At 49.3% G+C, this 21,757-nt stretch overlaps 1 protein-coding gene across 3 annotated transcripts in view; it reads right to left on the reverse strand.

Annotated features, from left to right (window-relative positions):
* Positions 1 to 2,503: 2,503 nt before the first annotated feature.
* Positions 2,504 to 21,757, reverse strand: part of PRKAR2A (protein kinase cAMP-dependent type II regulatory subunit alpha) — a 43,761-nt gene continuing 24,507 nt past the window's right edge. The window contains exons 4-12 of one of the 3 annotated variants that reach the window (XR_008558841.1): positions 18,446 to 18,529; positions 16,312 to 16,418; positions 13,600 to 13,753; positions 10,488 to 10,589; positions 10,257 to 10,331; positions 8,973 to 9,038; positions 6,743 to 6,884; positions 5,996 to 6,345; positions 2,504 to 3,119 (exon numbers count right to left, since the gene is read on the reverse strand). Coding sequence is in view for 2 of the 3 variants with exons in the window: in XM_054729467.1 (XP_054585442.1) it covers positions 6,212 to 6,345; positions 6,743 to 6,884; positions 8,973 to 9,038; positions 10,257 to 10,331; positions 10,488 to 10,589; positions 13,600 to 13,753; positions 16,312 to 16,418; positions 18,446 to 18,529 (864 nt within the window). In the remaining variant the exon portion in view is untranslated. Of the gene's footprint in view, positions 6,346 to 6,742; positions 6,885 to 8,972; positions 9,039 to 10,256; positions 10,332 to 10,487; positions 10,590 to 13,599; positions 13,754 to 16,311; positions 16,419 to 18,445; positions 18,530 to 21,757 lie in introns of all 3 variants that reach the window. The other 2 variants (XM_054729467.1, XM_054729468.1) reach the window with 2 other exon arrangements.

The following is a 21,757-nucleotide window of genomic DNA, read 5'->3' on the forward strand; positions in this document are numbered from 1 at the left end:
GTTCGATTCCGGTCAAGGGCATGTACCTCGGTTGTAGGCTCCTCCCTGGCCTGGGCCCAGGTCGGGGCTTGTGCAGGAGGCAACCCATCGATGTGTTTCTCACACATCGATATTTCTGTCTTGCCCTCTCTCTCTAAAAATCAATGGAAAATAATCCTCAGGTGAGGATTAAAAAAAACAATCAATAAAAAAACCACCACATAAAATAACCAAAAAAAACCACTCCCTTGACCAGGCTGTGGCAGCCCACACAGAGAAGAGCAGCAAGGCCAAGGGCAGCCACAGGCGTGGAGCCATGCTCATCCTTGCTGTCTGCGTCCGCCAGAGAGACGGAGGCTAACACACTGGAGGAGGGGTCCGAGGCCGCTCAGCGGACGTCTGTACCGTCAGTCCTGCTGATCCCTGGGGTGTCAGGATGTCCACAGCAGGTCATCAAGGTTTGTTCACTAACCAACGAGCTGAGCCAGACCTAACTTCTGACATCCTCATTCAGAACCTAGTTAACCTTGTCTGAATTCCTAACCGGTTGTCCAGTATATTCCTGGTTGACACTCTACATGCTGTTATTAGGTAACAGGACACATCCCTGGCCATCATCGATGATGGGGCATTTGTCTGTAGGGAGGATGAGAAAGGGAAGCAACATTCATACTTACCATGATGCCTTGTAAAACAACCCATTTCCTTAACCACATTATATAAGTGATTGTTATAATTCTGTTGTAATAAAATTGGTGCAATAAGACAGCTGAGGATACATTCAGGTAACTCTGAGAGAACAAATCTCTAGCTTCCTGTTACAACATACACAGAAAGCAAAATCCTCATGCGACTTCCACTCTTCAGGGCTGAGACTGTGGACTACATGATCTTGAGGCTGTCCAGGCATTTGTATTTTTTTTTTTTTACAAATTTAAAAAATTGATTTTAGGAAGAGATGAAGGGAGAAAGGAAGATTTGTTGTTCCACTTACTTATGCATTCTTTGGTTGATTCTTCTATGTGCCCTGACTGGGAATCAAAACCTTGGCGTATTGGGACGACTCTCCAACCAACTGACCTACCCCAGGGCTGTCCTGGCATTTATTTATTATTTTAATACTAGAGGCCTGTTGCACGAAGATTTGTGCAACAGGCCTTCCTTCCCCTGGTTACCGGCACCAGTTTTCCTCTGGCACCCGGGACCCAGACCTTCGCTTTGGCTGCAGCGAGGCTTGGCTTCTTCGCTCCAGCCGCAGCGGAAAAGCCAAGCCTCTTCAGTTTTCAGTTTTCACTTGGGCTGGAGCCTTGTCTTTGCTCTGTGCCTGCATATGCAAATTAGCCCACCATCTTTGTTGGGTTAATTTGCATACTCACTCCTGATTGGCTGGTGGGCATCACGGAGGTATGTTCAATTTGCATATTTCTTTTTTATTAGTGTAGATATGTCTATTGATTTCAGAGAGGAAGGGAGGGGGAAATAGAAACATCAATGGTGAGAGAGAATCATGATCTGCTGCCTCCTGCATGCCCCACACCGGGGACCAAGTCTGCAACTGGGCCTGTGCCCTGACCAGGAATTGAACCGTGACCTTCTGGTTCATAGGTTGATGCTCAACCACTGAGCCATGCCGGCCAGGCTGTCCTGGCATTTCTTACCTGTTCATAGCAATGCCACACAAAAACCACAAACGTCAAACCATATTTAAGAAATTGAAGTCTTGAAGCAAAGCCAGTTTGGCTTTGAGGGTTCAACTACCAGTTTCTGGGGCCCCACGTGGGTATTTCGTAGGACACCCACTATTTGGCCTTTGAACTGCCAGGTGTAGGCGAGATCAAACTGAACAGTTTTGTTGTAGAATGAGCTCCCTCTGGTGACCTGGAAGTGACCTGTGGGCACAGTGGGCTGTCAGTCATTGCTCGCTCTGGCAGCCACGTTGCAAGAAGGAAATAAACAGCGTCAGACAGAGGCGGCTCTGTTGGGCTCTGTCGGGGAGCACATCTTCCCTGGCAAGGGTGGTGCTGGGTCCTCAGGCACCCCATCCCCAGCAACTCAGAGCTGGGGTTCATTTTATGTGTCAACTTGACTAGACCCTGGGGTGTCCAGGTATTTGGTCAAATATTATCTGGGAGTTTTCCAAAAGAGTGACTCGATGATATTAACATTTAAATCAATAGAGTAAAGCAGATCGCCCTCCTAATGTGTGTGTTGGAGGGGGGGGGGGAGGGGCCCCGAATAGAACAGAAAGTCTGTCTCCCCCAAGTAAGAGGGAATTTTCCTGTCTGACTGCATAGAATCTGGACACCGGCTCTTCCTGGCCCTTGACCTGGGACAGCACCCTGTGACCTGGCCCACGGCGCAGTCTGCGCTCACGTAGCAGCCTGAGGCAGGGGAGGCACAGAGGTGAGGTGGGGCCCAGGGCACCGACCCAACCTGGTCCCTGAGGCCAGGCCCCGCCAGATGAGTGACCTGATGGCCTGGAGCCCTGGAGCGAGAGGACAAACACAGGACGCGGGCGGCACTGGAAAGTCAGACAGACCTGTCGGCCTTTATTAGCCAAGAGCCAAGCCACCCCCTCGAGTTTCCGTTTTAAAAACCCAACCTTGTTTATGGCAAACAATGATTTAATTGTGTTCAATACCACAGAGCAAGAGTTAATCACTTTCCAATCACTCATTCTTCTAAGATTAAAACACAAGTGTAAAACGGTTTAAAATAAAATTCTTCCCAATGATTTAAAAATAATCCCAATTGAAAGACATTTCAAACACCATGTACAGACTCAGGATCAAAAAGAGACCTTAAGACATTTTGACCTTTGAGGTAGCACAATGATGCCAAATTAGGTTTCTTTTATTACATTGAGCTTTTAAGAAAATAATGAGGAATCTACCTTTTGCTCAAGGTGGGCTAAATGGTTTTCTGCAAATCCCCCAGGAGGTTAGCGACAGTCTTCTTTAAAAAGAACCTTTTTTAAGTATAAAGATAGCCCTACAGTGTGTAAAAGGACACCCATGGGAAGGCGCTTCCCATAATAGACGTGAGAACAACCGAGGGACGTCAGCAGCCAGGACAGGAGGAGGAAGAGGTAACTAGTGAAAAAGACTGGTTCAAGCGCGCGTCACGAACAAAAACTCCAACTGAAAACAAAGGATAAAAGAGGACATTCATGGGTCTTTTCCTTTTTCTGTGCAAAATGCTCTTTCAATGTTTCTGAAGGAGAGAGGGTTGTTTGCACACTTGACAGGACAGGGCGGTGCCGTGTGCCCTCACGGAGCACTCTGCCGTGGCGAGCAGAGAAGCTGGGCGGTAAGCGGGGGAATACCATCTCCCGCTGGAGGACCATTTCTCGCCACTTCTCTGCCAACTCGCTCATTAAACTGCTCAGACCTCCACCCTGGATTCTGAGAATCCACAGCAATGACACTAACGCAATGACCTGTGAGGATACTGAGCAGGCGGTCGGACTCATGCCCCCTTCCTTCGGAGAGCGGGTGTGACACATCTCCTGACCCACCGGGCCAGAAGGAAGGATAATGCTGCACCTCGAGACTCAGACATTCTCCACATCCAAAACCATCGAACAAAGGGATCATTTCCCAACACGCGCTCTACCCCATGAGGCCCAGCCACAGTGAAGGGCCTGCCGGGCAGGGTGGGCCCGGAGCCCGGAGCCCAGAGCGGAACCTGGCTACCACCTCCAACTCCCGTGCTGCAGAGAATGGGACGCCCAGGCTCCTGGCACCTCGGTCACGCTCTGTCCCATCTCCCTCGCCGGTCCCTTTAAAGTCTCCCTCCTTCAAGCCAGACCCTAAGGGGCCCTGCACGCAGTGAGGGGCTGGACGGGTGATCCACGTGGCATCTGTGATGAGCGCAGGACGTGACCCTGATGAACTCTCTTTAAAACACGCAGCCTGAGTGAGCCGGGGGCCCGGAGGCTCTGTGGCGGGGAAGGCTGCACTGGGACGGGCCAGGGGGCAGGACGAGAAGGCGCCGCCCTGGCAGCCTGGAGGAGTGACTGGCGTGGAGCTCAGTGCCCTGACTGATGCTGGCAGGGTGGGTGGGGGTGCGAAGGGGGCACCTGCGCAGGGCTTTAACGGAGTCCTGACAGAGTCTGGGGCCAGACCTGTGTCACTCCTGGAGCCCACGTGCCTGTACCTTTGCAAGACACGGGTGCGGCGTGGCTCCTGTCCGCTGAAGTGCAAGATCCGCTTTCCTAACTTATCGGCCAGGAAAGCAACCCCATAGAAAAGAGCCACCTAGGAAGGTCATGAGGAAACCACGCGGCTTCCCGGTGCTAGCTGCCTGTTTTGGGGTATTAGTCACCACCCTGCGGGACCCCGAGTGCGGCAGTGCAGGCTGCCAGGGCAACTGGCAAAGCACCTGCTCTTCCCTCCACGGAGCGGAGCACAGGCCCCGCCTGTGGCGAGCCACCACTCTGCCACCTCCTGACCCACTGTCTGTGGCAGAAACAGAGCATGGCTGTGTGGACAGTGGCAGCTCCACGTGGGCTCCGTCAGTGCGCACAGTAGGACGACGAAAGCCCCAGCATGTAGTCTCCTAGGGGCTTACTGAGTTATACAAGTTTTTAAAAAATCATATTGGAAAGGGCCTCTTGATTTAATATAAACTTGGCTGCAATGCAAATTTCACACTGCTCTTAGGATCACTTTTAACATCTGTTTTGAAGCCATTCTGAAGAAAAAATTTCATTCTGAAATATATCTAGTTAATTAGCATAATTCATCAGAATTCTACCTGATTATGATTAAAAGGTTTAAAAAGTTTTAAAATACAAGCTAAATTACTTCCCTTTGGGATTAACAACTGGAACCCCAAATATCCTAATATCTTAATTAGAAAGGTTTTCGCAGTAATTCTATAAAATTGAAAATGATGCCGAGTTTTGAAAACTAACAAAGAGTTGACCTTTAGGATAAATGCCTGAGTCAGCTGACAAGCTGATATATATGAACGTATCCAAGGGGAATTCCTAAATAGAGAAATACTGTTGTAATTTCAAAAAATCGCTGCTGCTTCTTTTAAAGAGTTGAAAAATGGATGGTTCAACAGCGAAGCCAGGTGGTGCCTGGACAGAAGGCAAGGCTCTCTCCGCAGTACAGCCTCCTGCTGGCTCAATGCCCTGCGCCAGGAGAGGCACCTGCTAACAGGACGGCAGGAATAGCCAGGAACGTGATGGGTCAGGAAAAGTGATGGCACCTCCAGACCCCGGCTCCTTATAAATGGACAGCAATTTATTCATGCAAACTGCACAGATTAAACAAAACAAGATCTACTAAAAGAACTCCCCCCACCCAGAAAACCTTCCCTCTCTGCTCCCTGAAGGATGTACCAAACCCAAAGGCTCTGCTCTAACATGGCCCCAAGGACCGGCCAGCGTGCTCGGGGCTGACCCGCGGGGCCCGGGCAGGGCTGTGCCCTAAGCCAGTGATGGCGAACCTATGACACGCGTGTCAGCACTGACACATGTAGCCATTTCTGATGACACACGGCCGCTGAGGCGGCCGCATGCCGAGGATGAAACATTTGCGAAATAATGTTTTCTCCTCAAAGGGACACACTACCCGAGTTATGCTCGGTTTTTTGGCGAAGTTTGACACACCGAGCTCGAAAGGTTGCCCATCACTGCCCTAAGCATCACTGTGAGTTTGGAGACAGCTGTTCCAGGCAGAACCAGCCGCAGGACCGCAGCCTCCGGCACATCTGCCAGCATTTCCCCCTGTACAACCCAAGGCTACCATTGTGAACACATGTGGACGCCCTCGAAGGACACGAGAGGGAAGGCTGCAGGTTTCCCCGCTTGAGAAAGGCCGGGCGAGGGGTGAACGGTCATACTACCGGCTGCACAGACCCGAGGTGACTTCCCAGAGCGGCAGCAGCAGCAGCAGGAGAGGAAGGGAGATGTTTACACTTTGGACTTTGTATCAGGCACTTAAATTGTTGGAGAGACATGCCATTTTGAACCAAAGATGTGAAACTGGGTTGGAATACTCACTACAAGTCTAATAATAGGCTTTCAGAAGCAAAGTGGAGGTGTGGGTTGAACCTCGACCCAGCCTTTAGTGCTGACTTTCAAGTTTCCTGATGCCCGTGGCCACAGCCCGGCAGCTGCGGGGCGACAGCAGCAACAGTTCTGTGGTGTCTGCTTTCCGTGTGCTCTGCGGCTGACCGTCAGGTCTGGGTCACACTGAGACGATGGGGTGTGGCACACCTACTGCCCAGGGTCGATCAGATCCATGCTGGAGCCAAACATCTTCACCAGCTGCTCCTCGTAGTGGGTGATGTTCCTCTTCATGATGTCCATGCAGGGCCCCAGCAGCCTCTCGAAGGCTTGCACATCCATAACTGCGTTGTGAAAGAGAGGAGGGCGGTCATGAACTCTAGACCAACGATTCAAAGCCATTTCCTTCCTGCAAACCTCTTCTTCCACACACACACGCACATTAGAGGGTAGTGGACGGTGGGACACCAGGCACTGGGGAGGAGCAGGGAGACTCAGCGGAGCCCAGTAGCAGCTGCTGCTCTCCGCCCCCCACAGCCCGGACACCGGCTCTCTCCACACTGCCAGGTGCCTGCAGGCCTGTCTTGTTCACAGGCGATGCCAGTGCCCGGGCATGTTTGAGAGAAGAAATATTCCCTCATTTCTGGTTGGTCACGCTAAACTGCCCCAGCCTAGACGTAGGAACCGGATATAAGCCACGGCTTGCTGGTGAGGAAAGCACTGCACCAAGGGTTTTCTTACCTAAGCACTTGACGTCCCCCACAGCATACGCAGAAGCCGCTCTGGGCTTGTTGGTCACCAGGGCAAGCTCTCCAAAGTACTGCCCCTTATGGCAGCGGGCGATCTCCACCTCCTGGCTCCCACTCTCCTTGTTGGCTTTAGTCTGGAGCAGGCAGAGAACACGGCCCGGCTGACTCCAGAATCACAGCGGGCACCAGTTGCACACACTAGTCCCTCTTATGCGAGTAACACAATCACTGAGCACCTCACTCCGCAGGGGCTCTCCTGGGCCCCGCGAGCTGCGTGGCTGTCTCTGGGCATGGCTTCACCAGAGGAGCTGGCTCTCACCGGGGACCCGAGTCCCAATACCTTTCAGGTAATAGCTGAACACCCAGAGGTAAGGTGCAGGCCATTTTCTTTTGAAGGTTTATATATATCATTATGATATACTTTACACTAATATGTTATAAACAATTATAACATATAATTAACATGTTATATGTAATATGTTATGTTACAATTACAATACATAATTATATATAACATAATTATAGTATATTATATAATTAATAATATATGCTACTATTACATGTTAATCTGTATTAACATATAATAACACATATATTTTACACACATATATGAATCCTCTCGGTTTGCTAGATGTGGCTTCTGTGGCACGGGGGGCGGGGGGGAGGGGAGCGCTCTTACCATCCTCGCTAAAGAACGCTAAAGCTTTTCTCAGGGAGAGTCCCACCCTGGGCCGCGCTTTTGAGTGGAGACCATGACCTTCCAGGACACGCTGTGCAGTGCCCATTTCCTGTTTGGTATTGTCTACTTCTTAAGTTAGTGGTCCCCACCCACATTTTTTTAAAGAAGAATTAAGTAACTAAACATTTTTAAAAATAATGTCTGACCTTGAAATTCGGTGGTTTAACTCTATATTAAGAAATCAAGTAGGTTGTAATCCATGCTTATCAGATTACAGAAAATAATGAATAATGAACTATATTGTATTTAATATCTAAGAGTTTCCTTTTTTAAAAAAACAAATCCCTCTGCTGAACTAAGCAATAACTTGTTCAAGTAAGTAATTATTTAGAATTTTTAGTAAGAATTAGTCTCAAATCTCTAAGAGCCTCTTTGTGTTATGGGCAGATAGATAATTTTTTGAGGGCTTACTTAGAAAAATAAACAAAAGCCCACACGAGCTTCCACGGCCTGACCATCCTCCTTCCACACTTCCGCCCTGACCTGCCTGCTCTCACGCCAACCTGCCCCTTCACGCCAACGCTCCTTCCCACGTCTGCAGCCATCTCTGGGACTACAGCCTGGCGGTGCCCCCGTCTTTCCTAGAGCAGCACCGCTGCACTGCCACCACATCAGACCCTAGGGGTCTTGTTACAATGCAGACTCCGATGCAGGAGTCTGGGACGGAGCCCGAGCCCCTGCATTCCTGACAAGCTCCGAGCCCCCGGTGCTGCTGGCCCCGCCCGCCCAACACCGGGCTGTGTGGCAGTGAACACCTGAGAAACGTCAACGGGCCAGCAGCCCACACTGTGCGTGAAAGAACACAGAAGTCTCAAACTATTGCGTCACGTGAAACAGCAGGTCTATTTTAAGCTGGGAATCAAGCCATCTTAAAAGCAATAATCGTAATTTTCTTTCTTTCTCCATTCTTACCTCTTAATAAAGCTGTCCCAGGTTTCATACTAGGTTGCTAGTATGAGATATAACTCACTATTGTAACAAATTCTATATTCTTCAAAAAAACGGACACGGAGATGTGGAGACGGTGCATTTATGGAAGGTCCCTCTCCCGCCCAGCCGTTGGCCTCCAGGTCTCCCTGCCCATCAAAGGCCGCAATAACCATCGTCCTAGAGACCGCCCCCCACTGCTCCACTAAAGGAAGCTATTCGCATACCCAACACCTCCATGTACTTTTTAATTATATAATTCCACCAATTTCCTAGGAGGATGCTTATCCTTTCATTGATTTATAGGGCAATGCTTCTCATATCGTTGATTACATAGCAAAGGCAAAGGCAATAGGGACAAGAAAAAATACCCTAAGTCCCTATCAATGGACAGGCCTGAACATGAGTCTTGGTCGGTCACACACCCTCCCTACGGATGATGGTGCGGGTACACTACACACACGCACATTATTTAAAGCACACAGCTGCTTGCTGTGCACACCCCTGGCCGCTGGGTCTCCCCTGGAAGAACTTGCATCGTCACACATCAACTCACCTTGCTCCTAATCAAGATGCTCACTTCACCAGACTCTATAATGTAAAAGCTATCAGCCTTTTCGCCCTGAAACGGAAAGGAGGTCAGGTACATGAGCATGGCAGAGGGCACAGAAGTAGGTCATTTTGTTACTGCCTGAGCTCTGATTTGATTTCTTTTTTTTTTCTTTTTTTTTTTTAATATTTTATTGATTTTTTACAGGGAGGAAGGGAGAGGGATAGAGAGTTAGAAACATCGATGAGAGAGAAACATCAACCAGCCGCCTCCTGCACACCCCCCACTGGGGATGCGCCCGCAACCAAGGTACATGCCCCCGACCGGAATCGAACCCGGGACCCTTCAGTCCGCAGGCCAAGGCTCCATCCACTGAGCCAAACCGGTTTCGGCTGATTTGATTTCTTTTCCAACGCTTCAAACCCATCCCTGGCTAACAAACCCAGAACCAAACGAGAGGGTCCTGACGGCAGGGGATGTCAGTCCGACAGAACTGACACGTTTCCTGACAGGGAGCAGTCACCTTTTCCTCCAGGCTATGCCCAGGCCGCCACAGCACGGGGCGCCCGATTTCTTACCGCCCCTGCTGGCTCACTACTGAGACCGGGGCCAAGGCCGCTCCAGGCAACAGCAGGGGGCTCCTGGGCCCTGGACCATGGAGCAGCCCTCTGACAGCGTGGACCTGGGGGAGGCCTGGCTGTGGCGAGGAAGGTGCTCTGATGTGGCCTAACATCACCCTTCTGTGGCCTAACGTCACCCTGAGGCTTTTCTTTTGCTTGTTTTGACTCTAACCCACTTCACTGAACTAGTCATTCAGGTCACTGAACAAGTAATTACGGGCTCACAGCGAGCCAGGCCCTGTTCTCGTCCAGGAATGTCCCTGCCCTTGAAACTTAGAGTCTGGTGGCACGAACTGTAAACAATCAACAGAGGAATCAGTAACTATGCTGAGGTGCTGGAAGGCGGCAAGTGCTACAGGAAAAGGGGAGCAGCTCTGTGCAGGGCTACGGAGAAGGGGAGGTGAGAGCGCAGGCGGGGAGGAGGGGAGGGCAGGCGAGCAGGTGTGGGCGAAGGTAAAGGGCACCACTTTTCGACCTCCCCCAGGTCTGGCAGCCATGAATGAAGCTGACTCCGAAAGAACAAGACCAGAAGCCAAGGAAAAGTGGATGGAGGCGACGGATGGGCACGCCAGCGAGACGGACGTCGGTGGGCTCCGAGGAGCTGCAGGAAGTGAGCTCCCGAAGGGCGGGGCCCACGCGGCACCAGCCCTGCCCGGGGCTCCGCCCTCACCTGAGTGATGATGCGCTCTCCGTCCTTATAGGTCTTCTCTCCGATCACATCCACAATCTTCATCCGCTCCGACACCTGGAACAAGACCACAGTTACAAGGAACTAAAAGCCACAAAAGTGTCTGCACAACACAGAAATGAGAAGAGTTAGATTTGAAAACCTCAACAACAGAACAGTTTTAATAGCTTCTCTAAACCCCCATAAACAGAGTCTTATTCAAGTGGACTTTACCTCTAGTGATTTAAGGAGGGGCACAGATTCAAGAAATGATTCAAACATCTTCCGTTTTTGTGCATTGTTTTTCACTATGATTCTTCTAAAAGTCCCCCGGTCCTGCAAGAAGGAATATGAAAATTCTGGTAAATGCGTGTGTAAGAGAACCCCTAGGCTCTAATTAAGAGGGCCACAGCAGATATTCGGACTACGGGAGGTACTAAGTCAGGGACTTCAATCTGAGAAAAGGAGCCGCAGCCTGCGCCAGGAAGATGCCTCTGGTTGCTTGCTATGTAGTACTCAACCGGCGCCCCCTGTGGCTCAGAAACAGAGTGTGAGGAGCACTCCCAGTCCAACACTGAGCTTACAGCCCGGCTGCTCAGTGTGAACAGAAGCACCTTAAGGAAAAGGAGATCCAACAATCAGGTGGTGTTTGCGCTCAAGGACTTTATAATCTCAACGTATAAATATAAATTTGTCTGGGACCTGAGGAGGGGTGGAACTTAAATTAATAGAGAGACGGGGGAGGAAATTCAAGATGAAAGGCAGGCATGTGAAAGGCACCTTGACCCAGCAGCCAGGCACCTCTCAGATCCGGGCGGAGGGACATGCAGCCAGGAGAATGCTGACTGATTAGTGCTAGGTTCTAAATGGTCCCACGGTGATGGACAAACAAATTAGCACAGTACTGACCCTAAAGGCTGGCGGGTAAAAACCAGCGAGAAGCTAAAGGCATGCTAAGCTGCAGGTTTGCTATTTCACTCCTGTTTCAGGAAGTACAGGAGCCCCAGGCCCTGTCCCTTGCTATGTTTGCTCTGCCTTAGAGCCGTCACTACTGCATCCTAAGGCCGACTGCGACCCGCGCAGACTCCCCTCCCTCCCTCAGCTGCTGCACAACAGCATCTGCGCACCAGCACCTGGCCCGGCCCGCCCCGTCCCCTCAGCGGCTGCTGGCAAAGAGCCCCTCAGTCCCGGACTGCTATGAGGCTGCATTACAGGCCACTACTTTTTGAAGTCCAAGGTTAGAAATGTGTCATTTAAAGTGTTACTTTTATACTTTGGAATATTACTCCGTTATCTTTAGAATTCAGTTTCTACATGTTTTCTGGGCCAATCTAGGCCAAGAGTGCTGTGGAAAGAGAGCAATCCGGACTGAGAAAAGAGGAAGGCATTGTCCAAAACAACATTTTCAAAAATCTACCTGTAACGAAATGTTACAGAGACTGTGACAACTGCAACAGCAAACATTTCCAGCTGGAGGAAAACCAGCCGGTATCTTCTAGTGCGACTTTATTCATGCCCCGCCCCTTTCACACTTCCCAGAACATCATGCTGTGCTAGGCCCATTCCTGTGACACATCCACCAGCTTCCAGGGCCTTCCAAAGGGGGAAGGGGGGGTGCGGGCGGGGCAGGCGACACTCCTCTGTGAAGTGGCTGCTCCCTCAGGCAACAAGCTCAGAGTCAAGCAAATAACCCTGAGGCTCCAAAGAGAAAAGAACCGCTGCCCTTCCTGAGCCTGAGCCCGCGGGCGGGCGCTCCCTGAGGAAGGTACCCGGCCGCCCTCCAGTCCTTCCTGAAGTGCCCAGCCTCCAGCCAGTCTGCCTTCCCCTTTCCCTCCCGGATCTCGCTGTTGGCTCGTGTGCGATGCGTAGTTGTTTAGTTTGAGAGAGAATATTGAGGAATAGGGTTATTCCACATTGGCCTGGACCAGCAGTTGGCATCAGTGCATTTTATTTCATTTACTTAATTATTTAAATCTTCACCTAAGGATATGTTTTTATTGATTTTAGAAGGGGGGGGGGGAGAGAGAGCTAGAGCGAGAGCGAGAGAAGTCGGTTGCCTCCCCTACTCACCGGATCAGGGATCAAACTGAAAACCTGGGTATGTGCCCTGACCGGGAATTGAACCTGCTACCTTTCGGTGTATGGAACGATACTCCAACCAACCAACTGAGCTACACCAGCCAGGGCAACATCAGTGCATTTTATAACAGAGTTTATTTTCCCCATATTACTTATTGATCTATCCTGAGTTTTCCAACCACTGAGTCCCAAAGTGTGTGATCAATTCTGAAGCCATTCTACCATTCATCTCTCAGGAGCATTCTTATTTTCTTAAATCACAGTAAACTGCTCTATTATGTCTTTAAAATGTCATTTTAAAAAAATTATTTCATTTGAGGAAATATGTTGATGATTCTAGGGTATATATTTAATTCTGCTTGTAAGGTAAATAGAAACAAATTACTACAGAAGCCAATGTTTTAAAAGTGAAATATGAAATATGTACAAGAGAATATTTTGTTAAGAAGGAAGAGAGGCCCAGCTGGCATGGCTCAATGGTTGAGTGTCGACATATGAACCAGGTGGTCATGGTTCGATTCCCGGGCAGGGCACATGCCCAGGTTTCAGGCTCAATCCCCAGTGGGGCATGCGGGAAGCAGCTGACTAATGATTCTCTCATCAATGATGTTTCTCTCTCTCTTCCTCTCTGAAATCAATAAAATGTATTTTTTTTTTAAAAGGAAGAGAGTTATATATATTTTGAAGGAAGGTAGGTCATGTACAATACAGGATAGGGATCACAGCTGTGCTATGCCTAAGACATTTTAGGAAAGTTCTCTTTCCCAAAATATAGCCACCAGCCTTTCCAGTCATCGAAATCTATTGGATATTGGCATAGACCAATGCACAAGCAGATGGCTGAACAGAGAAAAGTTAGTGCTGGGAGCGACAGATGCAAAATGCTGCTGGCAGAGCTTCCAGTGACTTCTTGTCCAGGCTGTCTCCAGCACGGAAAGCTGTCCCTGCTCTCTTTCTACTCGTCTCAAAAAATCACCAACAGAAAACGTAATAAGAGCTGACACGACTGCTTCTCCGCCTTTGGGCTGAGATCAGGCGCAGAGCTGACATGACGGCAAGGTCATTAGCCCAGCCATTGCCCTGGGGTTTGCAGTAAACGGTTTCCTGACAAACCGCTTTAGAGAAATGGAGGACACATTGGTTCCAGACCTTCCACAATGTCTTTCAGACGACTGGCTGTACCACGCAGTGTTCACCAACAGCCAGGACAGAAACCCGGAGCAGAGGGGTTCACACTGGGCTACGCAGGGAACCCCTCTCCACTCACCAGGCCCCACAGGGCGCCTTCCGAAGTGGCCACGATGGTAGCGGCCCTCGGGGTGTTGTACATCAGAGCGAGTTCCCCAAAACTTCCTCGGTTGTCGTACTGACCGACAGAGCGGGTGAGGTCATCTTTTGTTACTAAAATATCATAAGTTCCCCTGGAAGCATAAGAAGAAACAACTTCACTATTAATTCTAACAATAAACTTAAGAACGGCAGGGAGTGTGTGAACAGAAGGCACAGAAGACAGAAACATTGTCACAGGGGATTCCCAACAGACCTCTGCATTTGGACTGGCATCCTCTGACCTTGCTAACGTCCGTCGTTAGTTCTCCTGGCTTTTTGGTAGCACTGTTGGATTTTCTAGAGGGTGTGTCGTCTGCAAACAGGGTTCACTCCCTTCCCAATCTACATGCGGCGCACCTGCCCCCCTCCCTCCTCCTTTCCTTACTGCACTGGCTAGGACCTACGTGCAATCTGGAACAGAAGTGGTGAGAGCAGACATCCCTGTTTTGTTCTCTGTTGTTTAAAGGTAAAACATTCAATCTTTCACCTTTAAGCGTGACGTTAGTTGTAGGTTTTTAAAAATGCCTTTAATCAGGTTGGAGAAAAGCCCCTTCTGTTCCTAGTTTGTGGAGATTTTTAAAAAATATATATTTTATTGATTTTTTACAAAGGGAGAGGGATAGAGAGTCAGAAACATCGATGGGAGAGAAACATTGATCAGCTGCCTCCTGCACACCTCCTACTGGGGATGTGCCCGCAATCAATGTACATGCCCTTGACTGGAATCGAACCTGGGACCCTCGAGTCCGCAGGCCGACGCTCTATCCACTGAGCCAAACTGGACAGGGCAGTTTGTGGAGATTTAAAAAATATATATATATCTTTTAAAATATTGTTTTATTGATTTCAGAAAAGGGAAAAGGAGAAACAGAAACATCAGTGATGAGAGAGAATCATGGATCAGCTGCTTCCTGCACGCCCCCCACTGGGGATTGAGCCCACAACTCGGGCCTGTGCCCCGACCAGGAATGGAACTGTGACCTCCACGCTCAACCACTAAACCACACTGGCCGGGCTGTGGAGAGTTTTTGATCAAGAAAAGGTGTTGAATTTTGTCAAATGCTTTTCCTGCAGGTACTGAAATGATTGTATGGGTTTTCTTTCACAGTCTGTTGAAAACTAGGATGTAGAACTGATTAAAGTAAAAAACAAAAAACAAAAATACAATTTCTCTGTTGATTGATAATAATTGCTAAATAAAATATTCAGAAATGACAAGCATTTGGAGAAATATACCAAATATACTCTCTCAAGATACCAGTGAGGCAAATGTAAATGTTTCAAATTTTCTGCAAGATAATTAACAACATATAGCAAACTGCTTCAAGAGACCCACTGGCATAGCAATTCCATTTCTAGAGAGGATTCTAAAGAATTTAATCAAAGACACTGGAAAATATTTAATTATAGAGATGCTCACCAGGTCATATTTATAACGGCAAAAATTACAATTTAATCTGCTAACCATTGGGGTAGGTCAAATACATGTCTATGTTCACATTATACAGTCAATACAAATGATGACATAGAATACTACCGCATCCCACGGCAAACTACTTAAAACAGATGTGAAAACCAGGCCACACGGCCATGTGTGACCCGACAGGAAAGCACGCACAGGTGAGCGTGACAGTCACCTCCACTCCGATGCTGGACTGTCACAGCCCTCAAGCCCTGCCCTCCAGTGCGCCTCCCTCCTCTGCCGCAGCTGCGAGCGCTGAGAAGCGAGCCGTGTGCTCCCTCCTCTGGCAAATGCAAACACCGCAAGTGCCAGCCACACGAGTGCCCTCACCAGCCCGCCTGCTCACCCCAGGAGACTCTGAGCCAGTCACCGCTCCTTTGTGTGGACTTCTTGGGGGCTTGCCTGGTCTCCCTAAAAAGCCTCATTGTGTAAGAAACTTTTTTTTAAACATGACCTCCATTCTTTCTTTTAAAGTGCGTTTTCCTTTATTGCTTTTTAGAGAGAGATGGAAGGGAGAGGGATAAAGATAGAAATATCGATGAGAGAGAAATACCGATCGGCTGCCCCTGCATGCCCCCTATTGGAGATGGAGCCCACAACTTGGGATTGAAAGACCCGGATGATAACACAGCATCACAGCGATTCTTCAGGAAATCAATTCCCTTGAACACTGGCAAATAAAATGTTTAAAAAGCACATCTTGCCACCCTAGCCGGTTTGGCTCAGCGGGTAGAGCATCGGCCTGCAGACCAGAGGGCCCCGGGTCAGATTCCAGTCAAGGGCATGCACCTTGGTTGCAGGCTCCTCCCTGGCTTGGGCCCTAGTTGGAGCTCGTACAGGAGGCAACCAATCAATGTGTTTCTCTCACATCGAAGTCTCTCTCCGTCTTTCCTGCTCTCTTCCACACTCTAAAAATCAATGGAAAATGATCCTCGGGTGAGGGTTAAAAAATAGTAATAATAAATAAAATAAAGAAGCACATCTTGCCTTACTGTAAAGGAGACTTTCTACTGTAAACAGTGGCCACCCACGCTGGGATCACTGAGGACTCGGGGCAGCAGGAGAGAGGGAGGGCAGGCTGTGGGCAGAGGTGGGCAAGCTTTGGGGAGCTGGTGCATCTGCCTACGTCCTCTCCGCGCTGGACAATCACGTAGGTGCAGCCGCACAACTGCAAAGCCCATCGCCTACCGTTCTATGACATAAAAGTTGTCTCCGTCATCTCCTTGGTCAATAACATGCTCATCAGCTTTGACTATCTTCTCAAACATGGCATCGAGGACTTCGGAAAGCTGTTCCTGCAGGTGCGCACAGGAGAAAAGACAGCTTTGACATTTGCTGGGGGGGGGGGGGGGGTGACTATGTTTTCTCAGCTTGTGATTACATAGTGAAGTCCCCAAATCAGACCATTCCCTCTTCCAGCAGAAACCGAAGGACGGTCTGAAACAATGCTCTCCTGTGACCGTCCATGTACACCGCGCGCTTGCTGAGCTTTCCGAGGCGGCACGGCTTTGGAAAGTGTTAATGTAACAACGTGGTGCCCGTTCTCCCGGCTGCACCCACAGACTGTCACGGCCTTGGTGGCTCCACTCCGTCATGTGTAAAATCAGATGATGTCACCTTCCTCTAGGAGTTGATTTAACAGGATCATCAGGTCTAAGGGGCTGGGATGGTGTCAGAGGTCACGTTTGAGCTGCGCTGACTGGCCAAGCGCGTCACCTCTCTGAGCCTCGGTTTTTTCATATGTATGAAGTGGCTTAATAGTTTCTAGCTTACCTATTTTTTATGCCTAGAGGGAAAAAATCTAAGGGAAGTACTACATAACAGGAACTCAATAAATGAGATCTATTACCAGACAGCTAATATTGCCTCAATCATTTCTTTACAACACTTACAATTACTTACTTACCAATATTCCTGCCATAACCAGAAGGAAACTGTACCAATAAGCATAATGGAACCAAACAATGCTGTTAAATTTTTTTTTAATATATTTTATTGGTTTTTTAACAGAGAGGAAGGGAGAGGGATAGAGAGTTAGAAACATCGATGAGAGAGAAACATCGATCAGCTGCCTCCTGCACACTCCCCACTGGGGATGTGCCCACAACCAAGGTACATGCCCTTGGCTGGAATCGAACCTGGGACCCTTCAGTCCGCAGGCCGACGCTCTATCCGCTGAGCCACACCGGTCAGGGCAAATGCTGTTAAATTTTAACAAAACATTGGTCAGCGTCTGGGGCCTGCCGGGCGGGGAGACCGGTGACTACTAGGGGCACTAAGAACACCCGCTTCCACTCAGAGAAAGGCTTTCTCTTTGGAGGAATGTGAACTGAATACCGGGCCAGGAAGTAACTTTATTGCTGAATAATCTCGTGTGATTTACTGTTCCGTCAGTGTGACTGTGCCGTGCTACCTAAACAATCGAGCATCACCAAAAGGCCTCTCTCTCGTCCCACGGCTCCATGTGCTGACACTGCAAGCTGACAGGCGCCAACAAGGCAGGCTTGCTGTGACCACACAGCTGGCAAGTGGGGTGCTTTACCCGGCCGATGGGTTCCCCTGACGGACAGTCACAGATCCACATGGGACCAGCCCGATGCCCAGGGAGGGCTGTGGGAGTGTCTTCCGAAGGCTTGTTTACAGGAGCTGGGTTTGCAGAATTCTAATCCCATCCTTCCTGTCTTCACAGCGGGGCTTCCCCAGGAGGCCTAGCACCTCAGCCACTCGTGTGGCTTCAGCATGTGGCCCGCAAAGTGGAGAAGGTAAGGAAGATGGGAGGCTCTGTCGTCAGGAGGTGGTTCTGCTCTCTGTCTCCACAGGCAGGGAAGGGAAGCCCAGCAGAGATCGCTGTGCCGGCCCCTGCAGATACGCCACTCTGCGTGGCCCCGGCCTGAGGTCTCAGTGAGACGTAACCCCATGAGGGCCCCCACCTAAGGTGTGAGAAGCAGGCACACACTCCCGGGGGCCAGCTGATGTGGATGGAGAATGCCACTCTGGTATCTTTGGAGGAATTACCCTGGAAGATGAGTCAGGCCCTCCATGTAAGCCAAGGCCAGGCGAACCTGAGCATTTCCTTCTTACGTGACCAACGGCATGCCTCGGAGGGAAGTGCCAGGAAGAAGTGTGAAAGCAATTCCAGGAATACTGGACGTCACCTGAAAGGCTCACCGTGGTTACGGTGGTCAACACAATACAAACATCTGAAAGTGAGACGAGTCTAAAGTTTTATGCCTCACCTGGCTGTAGCTAAGACACTGAAAACTAGTTAAATGATAAACAGGAAAAAAGCTAAAAGACAAAAACATTTTTAAATCAATGTTACCTGATCAAGATTTCTGAAAAGGAGAATATCTTTGCAAGCTTCCTGAAGTCTGCATCGCTGCTCATCAGTTTTAGGGTGAATCACCTGCCAATACAAAGAAAGCCAAGGGAATTTTAAGTTCCATTTTAAAATCTTACTTTATTTACAAGTTGGTGTATTTCTCTCTCCTAAAAAGTGGGAAGTAGCCGAAACCGGTTTGGCTCAGTGGATAGAGCGTCGGCCTGCGGACTGAAGGGTCCCGGGTTCGATTCCGGTCAAGGGCATGTACCTTGGTTGCGGGCACATCCCCAGTAGGGGGTGTGCAGGAGGCAGCTGGTCGATGTTTCTCTCTCATCGATGTTTCTAGCTCTCTATCCCTCTCCCTTCCTCTCTGTAAAAAATCAATAAAATATATTTTTAAAAAAAGTGCGAAGTATGCTGAGCACATTTACTGTAGTTTTTTTTTTTTTATTGATTTTTTACAGAGAGGAAGAGAGAGGGATAGAGAGCTAGAAACATCGATGAGAGAGAAACATCGATCAGCTGCCTCCTGCACACCCCCTACTGGGGATGTGCCCGCAACCAAGGCACATGCCCTGACCGGAATCGAACCCGGGACCCTTGAGTCCGCAGGCCGACGCTCTATCCACTGAGCCAAACCGGTTTCGGCCGTTTACCATAGTTTTAATTCCACACAAATACCAGGCAGTGCCCTGGCCGTGGAGGGTGTCTGACGGTGAAGAGCACCCACTGGAGCCACCCACGGGCTGTGTGGCTGCCGGCCAGTCAGCTCCGCCCCGCAGCCTCACAGCCCCCTGGTAAAGCAGAGGGTTCATTCAACAAACATTAGGCATCTACTGGGTGCCAGGCATTGTCTTGCCCCTGGGGACCCAGCAGTGAACACACAGACAAAAACGTCTGCTCTCTTCTATCTATAGATACAAAAGCCTAAGTGACGGTTACCCCCGGTCAACCCAGCGGCCAGTTGAGGTCACTCTGATGCGCACTGACCACCAGGAGGCAGACGCTCAACGCAGGAGCCGTCCGCTGGTGGTCAGTGCGTCCCACGGCAGGAGCGCCGCTCAGCTGACAGGAGGTGCCAGAGCCCGGAGGCCACGCAGCGGGCCGGGATGAGCAGGAGCAGCGGGCGGCGTTGGACTGCCGGTTTCACCCCAATCCCCACAGGCCACACTGAGGGGCCCCACCAGTGCACAAATCCATGCACCGGGCCTCTAGTGTTCACGAAATACCTAACAGTATGTTGAAGAGTGACAGGCTAAGGAGAAAAAGAAGGTGGGGAAGGGTGATAAAAGTGTGTGTGTGTGTCCAGATGTGGCCTCAGGGAGAAGGGGACGTTTGTGTAAAGCTCTCAAGGAAGTGAGGACAACCTGAGGGAGGGAGTCAGCTGTCCATCTGGGCAGGATGAGCACCTCAAGCAAAGGGAACAGCAAGTACAAGGCCTTATGGGGGGTGCACAGCATGTCTGAGACGTAACCAGGAGACGGTGTGACTGATGCAGAGCCAGGGGCAAAGATCAGCAAGAGACCAGGTTTGGGGGCGGCGAGGGTGATGCCAAGTCACAGAGGGCATTGTGGGTCACAGAGCGGGAACTCTTCTCCAGTGACGTGGGGATGATTTGGTGGTGGTGACTGAGGAAAGAGGGGGATCTCATGTTTGCAAAGGCTCACACTGGCTGCTGAGTAAAGAACAGCCTGAGGGGAGGCGGACTGAAAGCCAGCAGGCGACGGCCACCCTCCCAGTGCAAGGTGGCGGGAGCACGGAGGTGCTGAGCAGAGTGGAATCGTGACTAGGCTTTAGAGACGGAGCCCGCTGGATTTGCTGCAAAATTAAAGGTGGGCATGAAAACAATGAGGAGCGGGGAGGGACCCTCACGTTTTGGGCCTGAGCAACTGGAAGGGCGGCGCTGCCAGGACTGAGCTGTAGAAGACTGTAGGTGAGAAGAATGCTTAAAAGGAGACAGGTAACAGAATTCATGCTATATGTGAGTTGTCTGCTGAAATCTAAGCAGAGATGCAAAGTAAACAATGGCTATACAAGCTAGAGTTCAAACATTAATAAATAATCATAACAACAATAATTAGTAGTCGTGGTATCTATAAAATTAGAGTTGCCATACCGTTTAAATGAATTAATACATTCAGTATTTAAATCAGTACCTGACATTTAACAGATGCTCAAAACTATTACTATTATTATATTCAATAAATATTGACTGAACTAAAAAATAATTATTGCTAGCACTACTATTATAGTTGAGACCCATCAAGCTCCTTCCTCAGTCTGACTGTCTTCACCCTAAAAAGAAAGGCCCATCACTTAGTCTATCTGGAAATAACAGCTGTCACAGCGTTACGCATTCCGTCCTGCCTGGGTTGGTGGGCTGTCGTGCTGTGCACCAAAAGGCTGCAGGCTCAGTTCCCAGTCAGGGCAGATACCTAGGTCACCTGTGTCTCTCTCACAGCGATGTTTATCTCTCTCTCCACCTTCCCCTCTCTCTAAAAATCAATAAAAACATATCCTCGGGTGAGGGTTAAAAAAAAAGTGTTAAGCATTTTGAATTTGTGATATTAAAAAGTTAATAAAAAGTCCAGCCAGCATGGCTCAGTGGTTGCGCATAGACCTATGTACCAGAAGGTCATGGTTCGATTCCTGGTCAGGGTACATGCTCGGGTTGCGGTCTTGATCCCCAGTGTGGGGTGAGCAGGAGGCAGCTGATCAATGATTCTCTCTCTCATCATTGTTTCTGTCTCTGTCTCCCTCTCCCTTCCTCTCTGAATCAATATAAATATATATTTTTTAAAAGTTAGTAAAAAGCCAATTTACTTCTTTTTTAAAACCTTTTTCACTCGGATGTCGAGTGTGATTCGACACGGTTAGCATTAGAATAAAGGAATCGAGAAAAAAGCAAGCGAGTGAAAAGGGTTAAATTGGTTTTAGAGGAAGTGAGAGAGAAGAGAGAAAGAAACATCAATTTGTTGTTTCTCGTATTTATGCATTCATTGGTTGATTCTTGTATGTGCCCCGACCAGAGATCGAACCCGCAACCTTGGTGTATAGAACGATGCTCTAACCAACTGAGCTACCCGGCCAGGGCAATTTAAATCTTAAAAGTCATCAGGAATTTTACAGAGACAGTAAAGCATCAAACAGACTTTCAAATTACAGGGGGAAAGTTAGGGAGAGGTGGGGGAGATAAGAAATCAAACGAAAGACTTATATGCATGCATATAAGCATAAACAATGACACAAAACTCTGGGGGGTGAGGGCATGTATGGGTGTGGGGTGGGGGGGGCAATGGTAAGATATGTACA

This window comes from Eptesicus fuscus, chromosome 18 (genome assembly GCF_027574615.1).
Source record: "Eptesicus fuscus isolate TK198812 chromosome 18, DD_ASM_mEF_20220401, whole genome shotgun sequence".
Classification (NCBI taxonomy): Eukaryota; Metazoa; Chordata; class Mammalia; order Chiroptera; family Vespertilionidae; genus Eptesicus; species Eptesicus fuscus.